Raw genomic sequence first — 18,217 nt, 5'->3', positions numbered from 1 at the left:
AAAAAAAAAAAAAAAAAAAAAAAAAAATGTTTTATATACCGGGTATGTCTTTAAATATTTTGAAACTTAAGTGATAGAAGTGTGCAGAGATTTGAATAGTGAGGTTTATTTAGCTTAAGGTTGTTGTGTCTATAACTGGTGTCACAGATACAGTCTGTAAGGTTTAACGAAGTCATTCAATTCACCTAGCCTCTCTGTTCAATGGATGAAGTCAGTAACAGACATCAAAACCTTTTATCAATGGAATTCCATCTGAATCAAATAACCTGTTTCAACTGTGGTAAGACAGAAAATGTCTCAGTGGATTTTCAGCATGTATTCCAGTTTTGATTACACAAAATGGCCCTTTGTGTAAAGCTATAGGGCGAAAGTCAGTTAAGTAACGGGAAACATGAAGTTTCACAATCACATTGCAATGTAGTGTTAACATCCTGATTTCCCTAGAGGCTGACACAAGTACTATGAAATGTGAATGTATTAATAGAAAATTACAATATTGTTGGAGACAAATTCAATGGAAATCAAGACTTGGTTAGAGACAAATTTACCTTCTGCAAATAAAGAGATTAGGGTTGATAAGTGTGGTGAAAGGGATGTTAGACTGACCCTATGGGTTATGTAATCACGGGTAAATGAACAAAGGACAGTTTGGGTTTGACCTGTGCAATTTGATTTGTCGCACACATAGTCTGGGGAGATACAGTAATGTCGACTTACACATACGGGCAAAGACTCAGCTCGACCTTTTCACATACGGGCAAAGACTCAGCTCGACCTTCTCTACAGTAATGTCGACTTACACATAAGGGCAAAGGCTCAGCTCGACCTTCTGTCAGAGAGTTGTGACGATTAATACTTACATTTAACGCAGACATTGGGGTATAGATGATAATAAGGTGGGAAAACGGCCATCCAGACAGTCTGAGAGGCAATTACTTAGCAACCAGCATCCCTCCTTACTTCTCTATTGTTTTGCATATAGTAGACCAGAGACATTCGTGAACCCTTCTCATTTCTCAAACAGAACTGTAAGAGTATCTCTGTGCTATTTGAAAGCTCAGGAGTATTCTTGTAAAGTATACTGTCTTCCTTAAACTACATAAATACTTGTATTGTTTTAGAGCCTTTGTATATTTCTTGTCGGTTTTAAAGAACTTTGCAATGTTTTCAATGGATATTGATGGACACATTAACTTAGATCTTAACGTCTGCTGGCATGACTTCGCAAGCTTGCAGGCAATATGATGGTAATAAAGCTGCTCTGAAGCGTGGAATTTCAGGTATCAACAAACACTGAGGAGGATCAGGATGTGAGTATCAAAGAGTATTGATTAAGTAAATGTTTAAGCAATTAGTCCAAATATGAAGAGTTTCATGAGAGGATGAAATACAGGAGACCAAACCAAGACTATATATTGTAAGATGTTTTTGATGTTTATAATCTGAATTTGATCAATCTTCCTACAGCTTAGTTTTAAGTCTGAGTATTATTAAAGATCTTGAAACAAAAGATTAATCCATTTTTAATATTTATTTTTTACCAAACAATAATTTGATGAAAATTTGAGATGAGGTTCTGCAAGGGGAAAGCTGAACGTTTCTGAAAATAACATAAAGAACAACTGTTGTAGACCTGACATGTGTAAACTTCATAGGTTAAGGATCCTTTGGTCAGGAGGGTAAAGGTTAAGGATCCTTTGGTCAGGAGGGTAAGGGTTAAGGATCGTTTGGTCATTGGTGTTGGCTCTGACAGGAAACAGCTGTCTTGTGTAACAGGTAGCCAACCATCTGTACTGGGGTGACTGAAAGGTAAAACTAAAAATGTCAGTTCTCAACGAGTTATACAGCAGACAATTGTTGCTGTTGCTTTGGTGAAAGAGAATCTGGAGTTGTTTACGTAGGGTGGGCAGGTGTGTGGTGTAAAAATACCTAAAGCTTTAATGAAGGTATCAACCCATCTCCATTTGCTGTTTCATGTTTGTGCGGAAGTCATTCTAACAACTGCCAATCCAGTCAGGTCACTAGAACAGCATCTTGTACAAAATCTTTTCATCTGGATCTACATAACTCTTGAATTGAAGGGGAGTATAATGTGATTAGAAGATTTTAGTAATTCACTTGTCAGTTGTACCTGTCTGTAAAGTTATTTACTTTATTGTTTTGACAGGTGATAATATACGAGAGCAGTGAACTTTTACCTAGTTAATCTGGTATATATATAACACTTATATATATATATAGTGCCACTGAAGTGCCTAATCCCGCTGCTGTACTACTGTTTATGTTACCGTAATTACTATGTTAAATACTGGAGAGATTGAGATGTATACATTTATCATACAGTAATGATGTGTCAATTGAGGCAGGGTATAGTTAATTAACTTACACCTCCGAAATGGGGCATACAATTTTGAATGAACAAGCAGATAAATTGCCCCCAACAGATTTTTTGAGATATCTTCCCAGCAGCTGACTGACCATCTCTGGGCCTTTCATGTTCAAAGCCCCTGATCAGAACCCCCAACAAGGGCTTCACACCTGGACCCCAGTTTCAATTTCCCTACTACAGAGTTAATGGAGAAAGACTTTCATTCAAAAAACAGTTAGAGCAGTCTGATTGTATCTGATACAATGTCTGTTGGTTGTCTATTGAAAACTGAAAACATTTTATGTCATAATGTAGATAATAAATACATTTAAAACATCCAAACTTGACTATTTCTATTATTCTATTGTCCAATTAAGTCAGAAATACTATTAAAAGTGTATCTTAATCTTTCATAGTCATTACATTAGATAAGGTCTTTGCAGATTTGAAGGGAAAATATCAAGAAAACACATGTAGCAAATCCTGATTATCTCTGCTTAATTGAAAAGTAGATTTCTTTAACTACAGTATAGGACTCAGAAAACTAAGAAACCTATAGATATCATCTGGTCATTTCCAAGTTGTGTGTTTCCCTTCTAAGTTTCAAATGTAATGTGTGTACCAGCTCATTTAAGAAGTAATCAACATTGATATGTTTTGAAAAATTGAAGTCCCCAAAAGATATATCAAAATGGACATAGAAGAAATCATTGTTTTGTGCTACAGAAAAACTTCTCCATTCAATTATGACTGTGTATGTCCAAAAGGTTTCAGCTGTACATCCTCACCTAGGAATAACTCTGAGGCAGACTTATAACTTTCCAAATCTATTCCTTTAAGGATCTTCAAGAAACACTGTGTACAGTTTTAAACTGTGGATGTCCTATTGTAGTTAGTACACAAGGTCATACATGTACAAAGATGCCCTTTTGTAGTTATTACACAAGGTCATACATGTGCAAAGATGTCCTTTTGTAGTTATTACACAAGGTCATACACGTACAAAGATGTCCTTTTGTAGTTATTACACAAGGGCATACATGTACAAAGATGTCCTTTTGTAGTTATTTCACAAGGTCATACATGTACAAATATTTCCTTTTGGAGTTATTACACAAGGTCATACATGTACAAAGATCTCCTATTGTAGTTATTACACAAGGTTATACATGTACAAAGATGTCCTTTTGTAGTTATTTCACAAGGTCATACATGTACAAATATTTCCTTTTGGAGTTATTACACAAGGTCATACATGTACAAAGATGTCCTTTTGGAGTTATTACACAAGGTCATACATGTACAAAGATGTTCTTTTGTAGTTATTACACAAGTTCATACATGTACAAAGATGTCCTTTTGTAGTTATTACACAAGGCCATACATGTACAAAGATGTCCTTTTGTAGTTATTTCACAAGGTCATACATGTACAAAGATGTCCTTTTGCAGTTATTACACAAGGTCATACATGTACAAAGATGTTCTTTTGTAGTTATTACACAAGGTCATACATGTACACAGATGTCCTTTTGTAGTTATTACACAAGGTCATACATGTACAAGGATGTCCTATTGTAGTTATTACACAAGGTCATACATGTACAAGGATGTCCTATTGTAGTTATTACACAAGGTCATACATGTACAAAGATCTCCTATTGTAGTTATTACACAAGGTTATACATGTACAAAGATGTCCTTTTGTAGTTATTACACAAGGTCATACAAGTACAAAGTCCCCACCACACCACCGACCACACCCGGTCCTCCAGACATCTGCTCCATACACTCAGGACTGTACATTATCCCATACCGACCTACTACTTGTCTTTCTAAGAGATGGGTTGACCTTTTTGTAAATGTCAACTGGATTTGCTATTTTAGTGGGCGTATTTTTAATGGAATGTCTTCAATTACACTTAGATTTAATTGGCTTTAATGACTATAATGTGTGAGTCATATACAATTTGAAGCGATATAGATAAAGTCAGGATAGTTATTAGTCATAGACTTATATAATATATCACATGCATTGGAATAGATCGTTGTGTATATCAATACTCAGGTGTAATATTTTCCAAAGTAGGGGTTCCTTTTAACTTGCAAATTTGTAAAGAGCAAACAAACTAGTGCAGCCAAATTGACATATAAATTTCTCCCCACCCAAATCTTTTTTGTATACTGAAATTAATGTATAATCTAAAGTGACATATATTACACCGCTCATATAAACTGGTAGCCATGTTCTTTATCTACAGTTTTAACCATAGAGTCCCAAATAGGAACAGCGTTGTACAAATCTGTATGCAAAATTTACTGCCTGGAATCAATCTACACTTAATGGATTCACTATATAGCTACCGTTTAGCGGTAGTTTCCCCTGGCCCTACAGAAGAAAAATCCCCTGTTCTTTGAAATTCCTCTATGTGATTTAAAATTCACCTATTTCAACAAGAAAATAGCAGTTTTTCTTCATAATGTTTCCCCTATTTGTTTTCTTTTAAGTTCAATAGTTAAAATGCTTAATACTTGAAATATATTGCACACATGTATGTCGGACAAAACATTTATCTTGTACCTTCATGATGCTAGAGTCTTGTATCAAAATTTTATATTTTCTCCCAAATCTTGGAAAGGGTAGATTCGGCTAAAACCTCGATTGATCCCGACACTATTTATTGGTACTATTACTAGGATCACTGGAAACCATTCTGATGTATTACCGATAGAACCATGTACCTGAAACAAAAATATATATATTGCTCACATCCTGCTGGTCGGAGGTTATTGACCTTTGACCTGTAGATACATTTATGTTATAATGAATGCCGACTTGCCACATCCCTGTATCCTGTGTACGGATGAAGCTACAGGTACAAGTGTTTTAGGCTAGTTCAATTAGTCTTTTATCTTATCTGATTCACCACTGATTTTAAGGACTGGAGTATTTTATGAATGAGAAATTTATCAATCAAAACTTGTTTAGATCATGGTACGAGAACTGGGAGGTCTCCTGTGTGGTGGGCACACAGCCTCAGTAGTCAACACACCGTAGGATACAACTAACAAGCCGGCACATTTTAAACAGGGTTGGCCCACAGCAGGATAGAAGTAACAAGCACATCAAAAATTTACAAATGTGTGACTTGTTGAATATAATTTATTATGAATTATTTTTTAAGAGCAGTGTTGGTTTCAAACATTTTAAGGAAATGCACTTAAGGTTCATAAGAAATGAGTTATGTCCTGTAATTCCTCCATATATAACTCACATGCAGAGTCCAGCGACTTTGTTTATTCATACAATGTAGGTGGTAACTTCAGACATATATATGCTAAAAATATATACACTGCACAAATGTGAACAGAACCACCTGAAACTGTGGTACAGAACATCAGAACGGGGTAGTGCAGTGTTGGTAGCAGATTGATGGATTAAAATGCCATCGACCAGGAAACTTTGTTAAACATATATCTGGAGATTGGAGGTCTTCAGGTTCAAATTCTAGTCTGGCCTTCTGATTCTCTTCAGTTTGGTTACATTTATCACCAAGTTGAATATTGAATTCCCCATGGAAAGTTTAAAGGTTCTCTTGTGTCTTCATGGCCAAAGACTTTGTTGAAGGTGAGAATGTAACTGAATGGACTGGGTGGATATAGCCAGTGACCAGGAGGCTCAGTAAGGTAAGAACATCCAGCTGGTGTTTGGAGGTCCACACAGAGGGAACCCTTGCCTTTTCCCAATATTAGGTAGGTGTACTTAGAGACAAAGGGTGGTTGTGAAGTGTGTGGGAGACTGCAGAGCTGTACATCAGTGCACACATATATAGTACAGTGGTACTATATTGTAGACACTCACCAACTCCCAACGTAATTAACAAGCTATCTATAGCATCTCTGGGAAAGAACATTTTAATTTGGGTGTAAATAAACAAGGGTTATTTTAGGCCCATACAAACAAATAGAACCTTGGTACTTAGGATTTCCTGATCTTACATGTATCATCCATCATAAGATTGTGGTTAGCAACCATAGAAATAAAACTTAGCACTTACTCTGTCAGGAAACAGTGGGCTATATACAGTCCGTGAATGTACTGCTGTGTCTGTCAGCCAGTCAGCAACCTCAAGTGAGTGAGGCTGCAGATGTTATGAATGGGGATACTATTTATTGGTACTACACGAGTTAATTTATCACTTACTTGTGAACACTGATTTTATGAATGAAAATACTGTACTAATATACCAGCACCTTGAATTAGTACTTCACAGGGATGGTTCTGGATTTGATCAATACAACACTTATTAGCACTGCTAAAGTTCACTTTCCCCTACTGGTGTGTATATCATTTGATACATAGCTTATACTGGGATTTTATGAATGGAAATACTACTGACACCATCAGTTGCAGGTATGTATAGTATCATAGTTTTCAATAATAAGTGATTTTATGAATGGACTATTGGTTCTAAGTCGGATACCCTCACCTTCAGGTATATAATTATGGTGCTATAGTTTTACTGTTTACAAGGATTTTTGATAATGGACTACTGGTCCCTTCACCTATACTTTTGCTAATTAATGGTTTGTGACTTTATGATTGAATTTAAGCCCAGTGGAATTTTTATGTGAATCATATTAGCTGAAATGGTTGACAGAAGACAGCAAGCTCCATTTTGAACATTCATTTTTTTCTTAATTGGAGTGTTTCAGTCTGACCTGTGTCTTTGCTATATAACAGGGGAGGGATCAGACTGGGATTCAATCCCAGGACCTCTAAACTCTAAACCAATGTTTTAACCAACTGATGAGCTACATTTGTACATTGTCACTTGCAGTCAACCAACCCAGCCCTGCTCAAGTTTAAATGGAAGGCCTTATTGTTCACCTGTTCTTCAAAAATAGAAATTATATTTTGCCTTTTGCCATCGTGTCATTGCAACATGTAATCCTATTAAGAATATTATCATAATTGTGTATGAAAGAAAGCAGATAAACAGATCCGACATCTGATAAACTGAATCGGTTTACTCCCATTTGAACAAAGATCAACGTGAAGATACGGAATCAATCAAATTGATATGATTCATGAAATTTATTTAAAGCTAAATGCCATGTGGCCATATTGGATTTGAATGAGTCTGATTACTGTAAATGGATGACACTATAGGAGAACCCATCTGTCAGCGTCAGACCTTCATCGGGGGTGGATAACATATAGTGAGGCACATGTTCTCCCAAGTACACTACTGATCCTCTTAGTGTGACTAGGGGAGCTACAGCTGCTTTTCTAGGTTTGACTAGGGGAGGTTCAGCTGATTGTCTAGGTGTGACTAGGTGAGATAAAGCTGATTGTCAAGGTGTGACTAGGTGAGATAAAGCTGATTGTCAAGGTGTGACTAAAAGAGCTACAGCTGCTTTTCTAGGTTTGACTAGAGGAGGTTCAGCTGATTGTCTGGGTGTGACTAGGGGAGATAAAGCTGATTGTCAAGGTGTGACTAAAAGAGCTACAGCTGGTTTTCTAGGTTTGACTAGGAGAGGTTCAGCTGATTGTCTAGATGTGACTGGGTGAGCTACAGCTGATTGTCTAGATGTGACTAGGTGAGCTACAGCTGATTGTCTAGATGTGACTAGGGGAGCTATAGCTAATTGTCTCGATGTGACTAGGGGAGCTACAGCTGATTGTCTAGATGTGACTAGGTGAGCTACAGCTAATTGTCTAGATGTGACTAGGGGAGCTACAGCTGATTGTCTAGATGTGACTAGGGGAGCTACAGCTGATTGTCAGGATGTGACAACTTATTGTTTTTATTTTGCTTACCCATAAATCTTAACACGTTTTCCAACTTTTAATTTTGAATGTGTGGTCTGGCATATTTTGTGTAACTATTTAGTTACCAAATTAGTATTAGGGGTCCTACCCTGATGACGACAACAGTATCATCTGGTACGTGTACGTGGACAGATGCAGCGAGAGACTGGCATCTTTGATGATCACACCTGACTGATTTACAGTTATAACATGGCTGATTGGAGAAGACATATTTATCTGTTCAATTACTAGATATTTAATGGAACTTTCAAGAAAAACTGGCAATAGTAATGATATTACAGGTGATTAGATTTTGGATTGTCATATACATTTATCTCTGATAACCTCCAAACCTTGTACCATTTATATCACAGTCGAAGCTTCGTATTATTTTTAGATAGATTTATGACCTTGCAAGCATTAGAAATAAACCTTTTATCTGGTGTCGGAATAGATCAGGATAATGGATTTGTGCTTGGTTCTAAAAAATACCTTTCTGTGGTATTTGATCTATTGGTATTTAGATAAGTATAAAAACCTTCATGTACAATGTACATATATATATAGTGCCATTTGGCATTCTTAAGTGCTCAGTTACTGATAAATTTTATTTCTCTAAAAAGGGATTTTAGAAATAAAAAAATGTTGTGTGTATGGAATAAGGTACTTACTCAGGGTGCTTAGATCCACAGGAAATTGTCGTATGGCATGATACATGTTACATATTGTACAGACTTCATCTCTGTTCTCACAGTGCTATTCTGATCGAGTAAAGGAAACCCTTAGTGCCAGCTAGCATTGACGGGTTAGTGGGTAGCAATCTACTATACCTTAGTACTGGTTACCAGTCTGTAACAAGTGTTACCAAGGTATATCTCTACTGGTTACCGGTCTGGAAGGACGACTACTAGTTACCAGTCTGTAACAGGTGTTACCAAGGTATATCTCTACTGGTAACCTGTCTGTAACAGCTGTTACCAAGGGATATCTCTACTGGTTACCGGTCTGTAAGGACGACTACTAGTTACCAGTTTGTAACAGGTGTTACCAAGGTATATCTCTACTGGTTACCTGTCTGTCACAGCTGTTACCAAGGTATATCTCTACTGGTTACCGGTCTGGAAGGACGACTACTAGTTACCAGTCTGTAACAGATGTTACCAAGGTATATCTCTACTGGTTACCTGTCTATAACAGCTGTTACCAAGGAATATCTCTACTGGTTACCTGTCTATAACAGCTGTTACCAAGGTATATCTCTACTGGTTACCTGTCTGTCACAGCTGTTACCAAGGTATATCTCTACTGGTTACCTGTCTGTAACATCTGTTACCAAAGTATATCTCTACTGGTTACCTGTCTGTAACATCTGTTACCAAAGTATATCTCTACTGGTTACCTGTCTGTCACAGCTGTTACCAAGGTATATCTCTACTGGTTACCTGTCTGTAAGGACGACTACTAGTTACCAGTCTGTAACAGGTGTTACCAAGGTATATCTCTACTGGTTACCTGTCTGTAAGGATGTCTACTGGTTACCAGTCTGTAACTATTGTTACCAAGTGATATCTCTACTGGTTACCTGTCTGTAAGGATGACTACTAGTAACTAGTCTGTAACTATTGTTACCAATGGATATCTCTACTGGTTACCTGTCTGTAAGGATGTCTACTGGTTACCAGTCTGTAACAGGTGTTACAAGGGATCTCTCTATTGGTTACCAGTGAAATGTAACTATTGTTACCAATGGATATCTCTACTGGTTACCTGTCTGTAAGGATGTCTATTGGTTACCAGTCTGTAACAGGTGTTACCTAGGGATCTCTCTATTAGTTACCAGTCTGTAAGGATGTCTACTGGTTACCAGTCTGTAACTGGTGTTACCAATGGATATCTCTACTGGTTACGAGTCTGTAAGGATGTCTACTTGTTATTTACTGTCTGTGACAGCGGTTACCAAGGTATATCTGGTTACCAGTCTTTATCATCCATCACTAAGAAATAACCCTCTTGGCCCTCATTCCTTCTCAGAGTTTCTGATGATATATCTAAAGTAGTGCAATCTGTTGTGTTCACCCTGGTATGACCTTGACCTCTAGCAGTGCAGAGGCTATGTGACCTGATACCCTAGTGTGATAATTTGTTGGCTATCTGTATGTGTAGGTGTCCCTTCTTTGGAAACCCTAACTCCCTTATCTAGCCTCAGACTAATTTACTGTGACACCTAGGGGAGGCATCCTACTGCAGGTTCTCCCAATTTAGACAGATTTTTTTTTTATCTGAGATTAAAGTAAAATTTCATGTGACAGCAACTAATTAGTCTTCACCAATGTGATGAGCTTCATTCAACTTTTATAAGTTAAATTTTGTCAAGTCTTTTAGTGATTTTTTTTTTTCTTTCAATTTTTGTAAACTTTCCGTTTTCTATCAAAGTTGTTTGTTTTGGTAAAGGTAGTGTGTTGACTTTCCTCTCTCATCCTCCCTGATGAATACATTGAAAGGCAATGACAAAGAACCATTTGAATGTTTTAAAGCTGACAGTACTTTACATAATATGATTACAGGACGTCCAGTGTGATTGGATTGCGGCTGAGAACCTGTACTAGTAGGGCACTTTTACACCTGTGTGTAACACTCATGACTTACTTTTGACTTTAATTAACTTTTACCTCCAGGTGGAAATCTGATAAAGAAACTAATAAAAAAACATACTCTGTCTCAAACAGAATATATGGCCTCTTGGTGTGAAAAAGTACAATAGATACAGGAAGGATATACAAGTAAGGTGTATTTAATACTTTTATTCATGGATTCTTGTATACCTGGTAATTAATGTGAAAATATATATCTCACAGAACAGTAGTGATTTACAGCAAACAATGTTACATTTACTATACTGTACAGAATAGTGTATTTTACACACCACATATACTTAGTATTGTACAGGTACTCTCAAGCAGTAACACTGTATTACTGTATTTGTCTGGCTATAAGCCCATATGTAATAACCCCATGCCTGGCAATAAGCCCATCGCAAAAAGTAGAAATGCAATCAAAAGCTGTTTTCCTGTAATAAACCCTTGCCATTTCCTTGAGTCTGAGATTATTTGTTGACCCCCTGGGCCAATTGCAGAATAAATACGGTACATTGTATATTACTAGTCATAGATTCAACCCTAACAGCAGCATGTTGTAATTGAATCTATGACTATGTAACCCATTTTACTCCATCACCCTGCATACTTTTGGGCATCCAGACAAGATTTGTCCACCATTGAAGAAACCATTGGCTCTACCGAATACTGGATATTACTACATTCAGAATTTATCTCTACATGATTTTACATGCTGTTTAACGACACGTTTCATGAACCTCAATTACGTAACTTCACATCAAAATGAACAACCTGACAGCCTTTTAATTATTCTGACAAGGCAAAGGCAGAAATTGTGCCATTTTGAATTTTAGTGTAGGCATCATTAAGAAAATCTCAAAATCATTCCCATCATTCTATCTAAATTTAATTTCTCTTATGTCAGATGAAACAGGAGCTTGTTGGACTAATGTACCTTAGTACTATTGAACAACAATGTTAATTATGTAATGAAGGCTGCAGTCACTGTCTTTGTTGTTTGCCTAGTAGATAATGTTTATCAATTCTGTAGACTGATGGACCTTCTATGACTTCCAATAATAAATGCAGCTCTACTGAGATAAAGGTAACTGATACTCCATTGTTAAAACAGGTGTTTAAAACTGGAAATATTCACCCTTGAGTCGTTTCGCCTGTATGGATCAAAAGAAGACTTAATTTACCAGGGGAAAACAACCTGTTCTGGTCATTTAATTTAGCATTAAACAGGTTGTTTTCATCATGAAAAATGACACACGAACTTGACTGAGCTATGTAAACAGAGGTTAATCAATGTGTATTATAGAGAGCATACAGTCACAGATGGCATGTATTATTTCTCTACATACCACTCAGGTCAAGTTATATAATGTCAGTTAGGACGAATGTACTCCACTGGATTTCATCAAGGTAAACAATTTATGAAAGAAAATTCTCAGAACAAATATAATGTTTCATGATATCAATTGTCATGGTTAGAAGTCTAACTATTGTTACAAACCTCTCAACATTGACCAAAAAACGTTTAAAACATGAAATAATCTTTTGTGTAGGCTTAATTGAGTAATTCAAACAATTCTGTTTACCAAACTACAATATAGGCATTGGTTATACATATATATATATGTACATGTATATAGTTAGCTACTACAGTGTATGAGCAGGCTGCAGCAGTGAAAAACAAAGTGCTTGGTATTGCTGCCATCAGGACAGATCTACTGTTCTACTTCTATAAACCAAATAATAGCTGTTTATTATTTATTTTTTTGGAACAATATTAAAAAAGGTCTTGATGGAGTTCTAAATAGAATAGGGTATGACTAAGTATTGCAAGGCAATGCATAGTTCCCCATCAGTAATGATTTCTTTATTCCCAAGCTTCTGCAGACAAACTTTGAAGGTTGAGGTCTAAGGTCATACCATCGCAAGATGTACTTGCATACCAAATCTGGTTACTCTAGATGAAATAGTATAGACGATTACTGTATGCCCGGAACAAACTTTTCAGATGGAAGGACAGACGGACGAGTGCAAATCTGTAGTTCCCTCTAGGAAATGGTGGGGGACTAATAAAACAGACAATATTATGCAACATACATGTTTTAAAATGGAAAATAAAACATTTAATTTCAGATCTTTTTTATTGTTTTTTATTGTTTTTAAATAAATACAAGGATGAAATATGGTAGTGAGAATAGTTAAATGAAAATGATTCACTAGGAAAATAATAATTGATAATCACTACCAGTAATGGTGCCATTGTATTTCTACCCTGTACATATGGCAGCAGATCTGTGTACCTTGGCTTGATGTGTCAGATCACCTAGAGTATTAATACTCGTCCCAGCATCAGTCATACTGATGGTGTCCCTCCCCACCTCCTAAGGGGAGGAGTCTGGAGCCTGCTTCTGTTGACATATCTCTATTGTTGTTACAGGATTGTACCAGTATAATCACAGCAAGGTGACGGGACTCTAGAACTATAGACAGGCAAGTACCCAACTACATAGAGGTGGATAGCTACAGAGTGACACACTATTAACAGCGTTGGATAGTCTCAGAGTGCCGAACTACATAGAGGTGGATAGTCACTCTATCAACAGCTTCGGATAGTCTCAGAGTGCCTCACAACACAGCAGTAGTTCCACACTATAAACATTGGTGGCTCATTTTGTCACACAGTGGTGCCGCACTATAAACATTGGTGGCTCTTTTTGTCACACAGTGGTGCCACACAATAAACATTGGTGGCTCTTTTTGTCACACAGTGGTGCCACACTATAAACATTGGTGGATCTATTAGTGTACAGTGCCACACCACACAGACTTGGTTCCATCACCACCAAACTTTCACCACAGGGTGGATACATTTGTGGATACTGCCGCCTGTTTGTTGATACACCCACCCACCTGTGGATACATCGTTTGGTGACAGTGAAGTCAGCCTGTGGTAGCAGTGGTGATCGAGACATCATGGAGATCAGCTGTGTCCATCAGGTGTTAACTGTTTTATTGGGATTTTACTTATTTACAGGTAAAATTTTATTTATTAATAAATTAATAAGGTCCACTATGGTTATCAGTAGTAATTATGAATCTACATATGGCAAAAGAATAAAAGAAAATCAAAGTGGGGGCCAAATGTTGACCCCACCTTTTTAAAGTTTGTAAAGTTACTCAATATATATATATATATGGTCAAAGTGTAGGATTGGGAGGTAGGGAGTTTTCTGAAAAATGAAATGTATTTATAGATAAAAACTCAGAAATTGATATATTGAGCATGACCTAGGGGTCAAAGTTCATTATGGGGTTTTGTTGAATATGCAATGAAAAAAATATGTCACAAAAAATTGATAACAAAATAATACTTACTCCATGTATTAAAAAATATTTGCATTACAGAAATAATTATAACAAATCCATTCTAGCCAACTTTTTGAAATTTCCATTTGGGAGATTACGCATGCTCAGAATTAAAATCATTAATACATTTATGTGTATGTACACCCTAGGGAAAAATAATACTTTAAATGACATTTTTTTAGCTGTTCTTTCAGACGAAATCATCAGATCTTAGAAAATAGGAATACAATGTATATATATAGGTTAGCAAATTCATTGGTTGATAATAATCACTTTAAGGGTCCAGAATTGGAAGTCAGTCCCTGGCTCCTAAATAGGGAGGGTTAATTGGCAAGTATGCAAATAAAATAGTTATAAACATATCAAAGTAATAAGATGATTATGAAAATTTGAGATCAGTAACAATTTGATTTCTAATATATTTTGCTAAAGTTATGACAGTATATTAATTAGTTACACTGAAATATAAACATTTATTTCAGAAGGAGAAGCACCAAAATTTGAAATCATTATTATAACAGTTTCCACTAATACTTGATTTGTAGGTACTGTATTAGCTATCGCATAAGATGATTGATTTAGCTATTAGAGATGTACACAGTAGTCAGAAGCCTAGAAACTCCCCTGTAGGATAATAGCTATAGGCCTTAAGGTATTAAGCCTGTCTGTTTCTCATATCACCCTTCTTTTTTTTTTTTATCTCAATTGGATGACACAATTAACGCGTAGCTTTATCTTTTCTTGATAACAATAATAGAAACTGCTTCTGTGTAAGACCCTGTTCTCTCACCCAGCAATAATTATCTCCACTTGCATTGACTGAGCAACTTACGGCTCACTATGTATTACAAACCTACTGCTAGGGGGCAGTAGTGGTTTAACAAAACACTAATACAGGATTTTTTCACAAACTTAAGCATAAAGGTACTTTTTAGCAGTATTTTGCATTATATCAATTTGCAACAATTTTGAAAACATCATTTTCAGTAATTATTTTTTAACTTATGAAAGAATTACATAATTTCTGTAATTTCATTTGGACTTACAAAATGCAGTATGCTAATTATCTAACATGAGGTTGAATTTAAACTCTGGTAGTATATACTGGAAATAGTCAATGTACAACTCATACTTACCTGGTACAGGGGATACCGTGATCATCCAGGCGGTTCCCCCAGGTCGAGGCCCTTCCATTGCACTCCGGTCGGGCTGAACCCTGCGATAATCCCAAATGCGGATTACTCGGGTACGCTATTTTTTAGTGTGGGGGTCTGCGTTCGCGCTAACCCCTGACATAATCAATTGAAACAAATATTCCTTCTCTAAACATTTCATTAGATACATAATATAGTATATCTTAACAATGAAAATTTTATCTTAACTTTTCCCATTGGAAAAAACTTTTTAATGATATTTAATAACCAATCATTATAATGAACTCTCCAATTAAAACAACATCATAGCTTTGATTTAGTAATCAATTTAGATTACTCATTGAAAACTGTATGGCTGTCTAATTGGTCAGTTGATGGTAGTAGCTTAACCTTGTTACATTAAGGTCACTGGTCAGGTGAGTTAAATAGAATTTTGTTTCCCACAAAATGGTCAGTTTTTCTTTTGATGGTAAGATGTTCTACTGAAGGTCAGATTCCCATGTGAAAGCAATGACTTTTGTATCAGATACAGGGTAAGACAAGGCCACCATGATCCTACATCTTTTGACACCTGTAAGTAGAAATCTTACACAGAATCTCGTGTGAATGGGATCTAAACTACTTATCAATTGACATATTGACACATTTCTTTAACGAGGAAGGTCTATCTTTAGCCAATCTTGAGAGGAGCTGTTAGTCGAACCTCTGATCATGTTGAGAGCTAGAAGCTAGAGCATAAAACTGTATTACAAATTCCATGGCATTCCATGCGCACCTAAACACACCAAGGCACATCCTATTTTGTGAACTCCCAATTTTAATGAAAGACAGTCATATTGAGTTTTTATCTGTATTTTTGCAGGATTTTTTTTTTTTTTGCAATTATGAAATAGTCGCTACCTATACAGAGTTTCAGTGCTGACGTCCTTATCACAGAGAGGCAGATACATATACTGGTGCATATTTTATAGATATTGCTATCTATCAAGTATATCAGGGCATTTCCTCCCCAGAATGAACCATGTTTATATCTGCCCCATCAAACTGGGTTAATTTAAAACAGTTGGGCAGGTCTTTTAGTGTGCAGAGACGGGAGCATGGTCTATCTCTCTTGCCCAAACTTCTAGCCTACAGGTCTGTTAGATCTTGATAGAAGGATCAGTATACATGTCTTACCTTATCCTGGCTCTATCTATACTAGAGGAAATGTTTTAAAAGTTTTTTTCTTAAGTATTAGTTAGATTAAAGGTATATCAAACATCTGCTGGCCTGGGGAATATCCAGATTTGCATAAAACTTTTTTGTTTTCATGGAAGTTCCTTACATTATGGTACCATGCGGAAATAAATTTCTAACTATCAAGCTTTATCGCTTTTCAAACATGTCATACAAAGAAAATATTTGCAATGCATTTATTCAATGTCGTCAATAGTTAACAAAGAGACATTGAAATAGCACTTGTTGGCATTTCTACTCAATTCCAATTGGTAGATAATAGAAGGGGGGGGGGGGGGGGGGGGGGGGGGGCTGATTACCAGGTATGGGCTTATTGATGGATAAATATGCAACAAGTGCATTAATTTCTATACCGACATATATATGATGACATTAGATAGATATGTTTTGATAATGATACTTACCAGGTCACCTTGAGTTCCTGTATATAGGACCATTTACACTGATATCTTGGTATTCAATGTTGATTGAATTTATTTTTGTTCGTTTGAATTTCAAAGTAGTTTCAAAATATTTTGTTCTTTGGGAGGCGTACGCATGACACCAATCCATTGATCATCCGACCTGTTCTGTTTTACAATTTCTGTGCACGTTTTACTAAAACAATTTTGAATGGGTATTTTTTAACAGCTGATACTTAGCTTTTATAGACAATGTCACACTGTTTCTGTAATAAAATGGTGCAGAATGATACAGTTGCCATGGCTACAAAATTGGTTAAATTTGGTATTTATCATGTTCAGAAAGGTTTTTAATGGAATGTAAAATGCAAGTTGAAGAATAACAAGGGAGATAGACCATATGTTTAGCTCTAATAATCCAGTGTAAAATGTCACACAGGAGACCGACAGATATGTCTTTGTGCTGAGGACAATAGCTGACATACATACATTGTACCCCATTACTTGTGGCTGTGGTAAGGATTGAAATATGGATGGCAATATAGTCAGCCACCAGCTAGAAAACCATCCGGAGGCTGTCAAGATCCATCTGACATTTTGCTATATCTGATAAAAAGACATTTTGATTGGTTGGAGTTACTTGCGGAAGTGTTCTGAAGCACCATATAGTTGATGGTAGATCAGGATTACAGGTCTGGGTAATTAATTATGTGACTAATCCAGTCTTCAACACTTCCTGGGATTTCTTCTTGTTCTTTTTTTTTATTCTTGAGTATAAAGTCCAGTTTACAACAATAGTGTGTGGTAAGACACTCTAGTGTACAGTAAGATTCTGTGATGTACAGTAAGACACTCTAGTGTACAGTAAGATTATGTGATGTACAGTAAGATGGTCTAGTGTAGAGTAAGATTATGTGATATACAGTAAGATGGTCTAGTATACAGCAAGATTCTATGATGTACAGTAAGATGGTTTACTAGTGTAGAGTAAGATTCTGTGATGTACAGTAAGATTCTATGATGTACAGTAAGATGGTCTAGTGTAGAGTAAGATTCTGTGATGTACAGTAAGATGGTCTAGTGTAGAGTAAGATTCTGTGATGTACAGTAATATGGTCTGGTGTAGAGTAAGATTCTGTGATGTACAGTAAGACACTCTAGTGTACAGTAAGATTATGTGATGTACAGTAAGATGGTCTAGTGTAGAGTAAGATTCTGTGATGTACAGAAAGATGGTCTAGTGTA

At 36.3% G+C, this 18,217-nt stretch overlaps 1 protein-coding gene across 9 annotated transcripts in view; it reads left to right on the top strand.

Annotated features, from left to right (window-relative positions):
• Positions 1 to 18,217, top strand: part of LOC110456436 — a 126,254-nt gene that overhangs the window by 60,966 nt on the left and 47,071 nt on the right. For 6 of the 9 annotated variants that reach the window (XR_002463584.1, XM_021507202.1, XM_021507203.1 and 3 more), the window contains exon 3: positions 13,253 to 13,849. The exons of 1 other annotated variant lie outside the window; for it this stretch is intronic. Coding sequence is in view for 7 of the 8 variants with exons in the window: in XM_021507202.1 (XP_021362877.1) it covers positions 13,789 to 13,849 (61 nt within the window). In the remaining variant the exon portion in view is untranslated. Of the gene's footprint in view, positions 1 to 5,993; positions 6,055 to 6,447; positions 6,782 to 13,252; positions 13,850 to 18,217 lie in introns of those variants that run through there. 2 more of the 9 variants (XM_021507208.1, XM_021507207.1) reach the window with 2 other exon arrangements.

Source organism: Mizuhopecten yessoensis, unplaced genomic scaffold (assembly GCF_002113885.1).
Source record: "Mizuhopecten yessoensis strain PY_sf001 unplaced genomic scaffold, ASM211388v2 scaffold8745, whole genome shotgun sequence".
Lineage (NCBI taxonomy): Eukaryota > Metazoa > Mollusca > Bivalvia > Pectinida > Pectinidae > Mizuhopecten > Mizuhopecten yessoensis.
The sequence above is the reverse complement of the archived record's forward strand: the minus strand, read 5'-3'. Positions and strand labels throughout refer to the sequence as shown.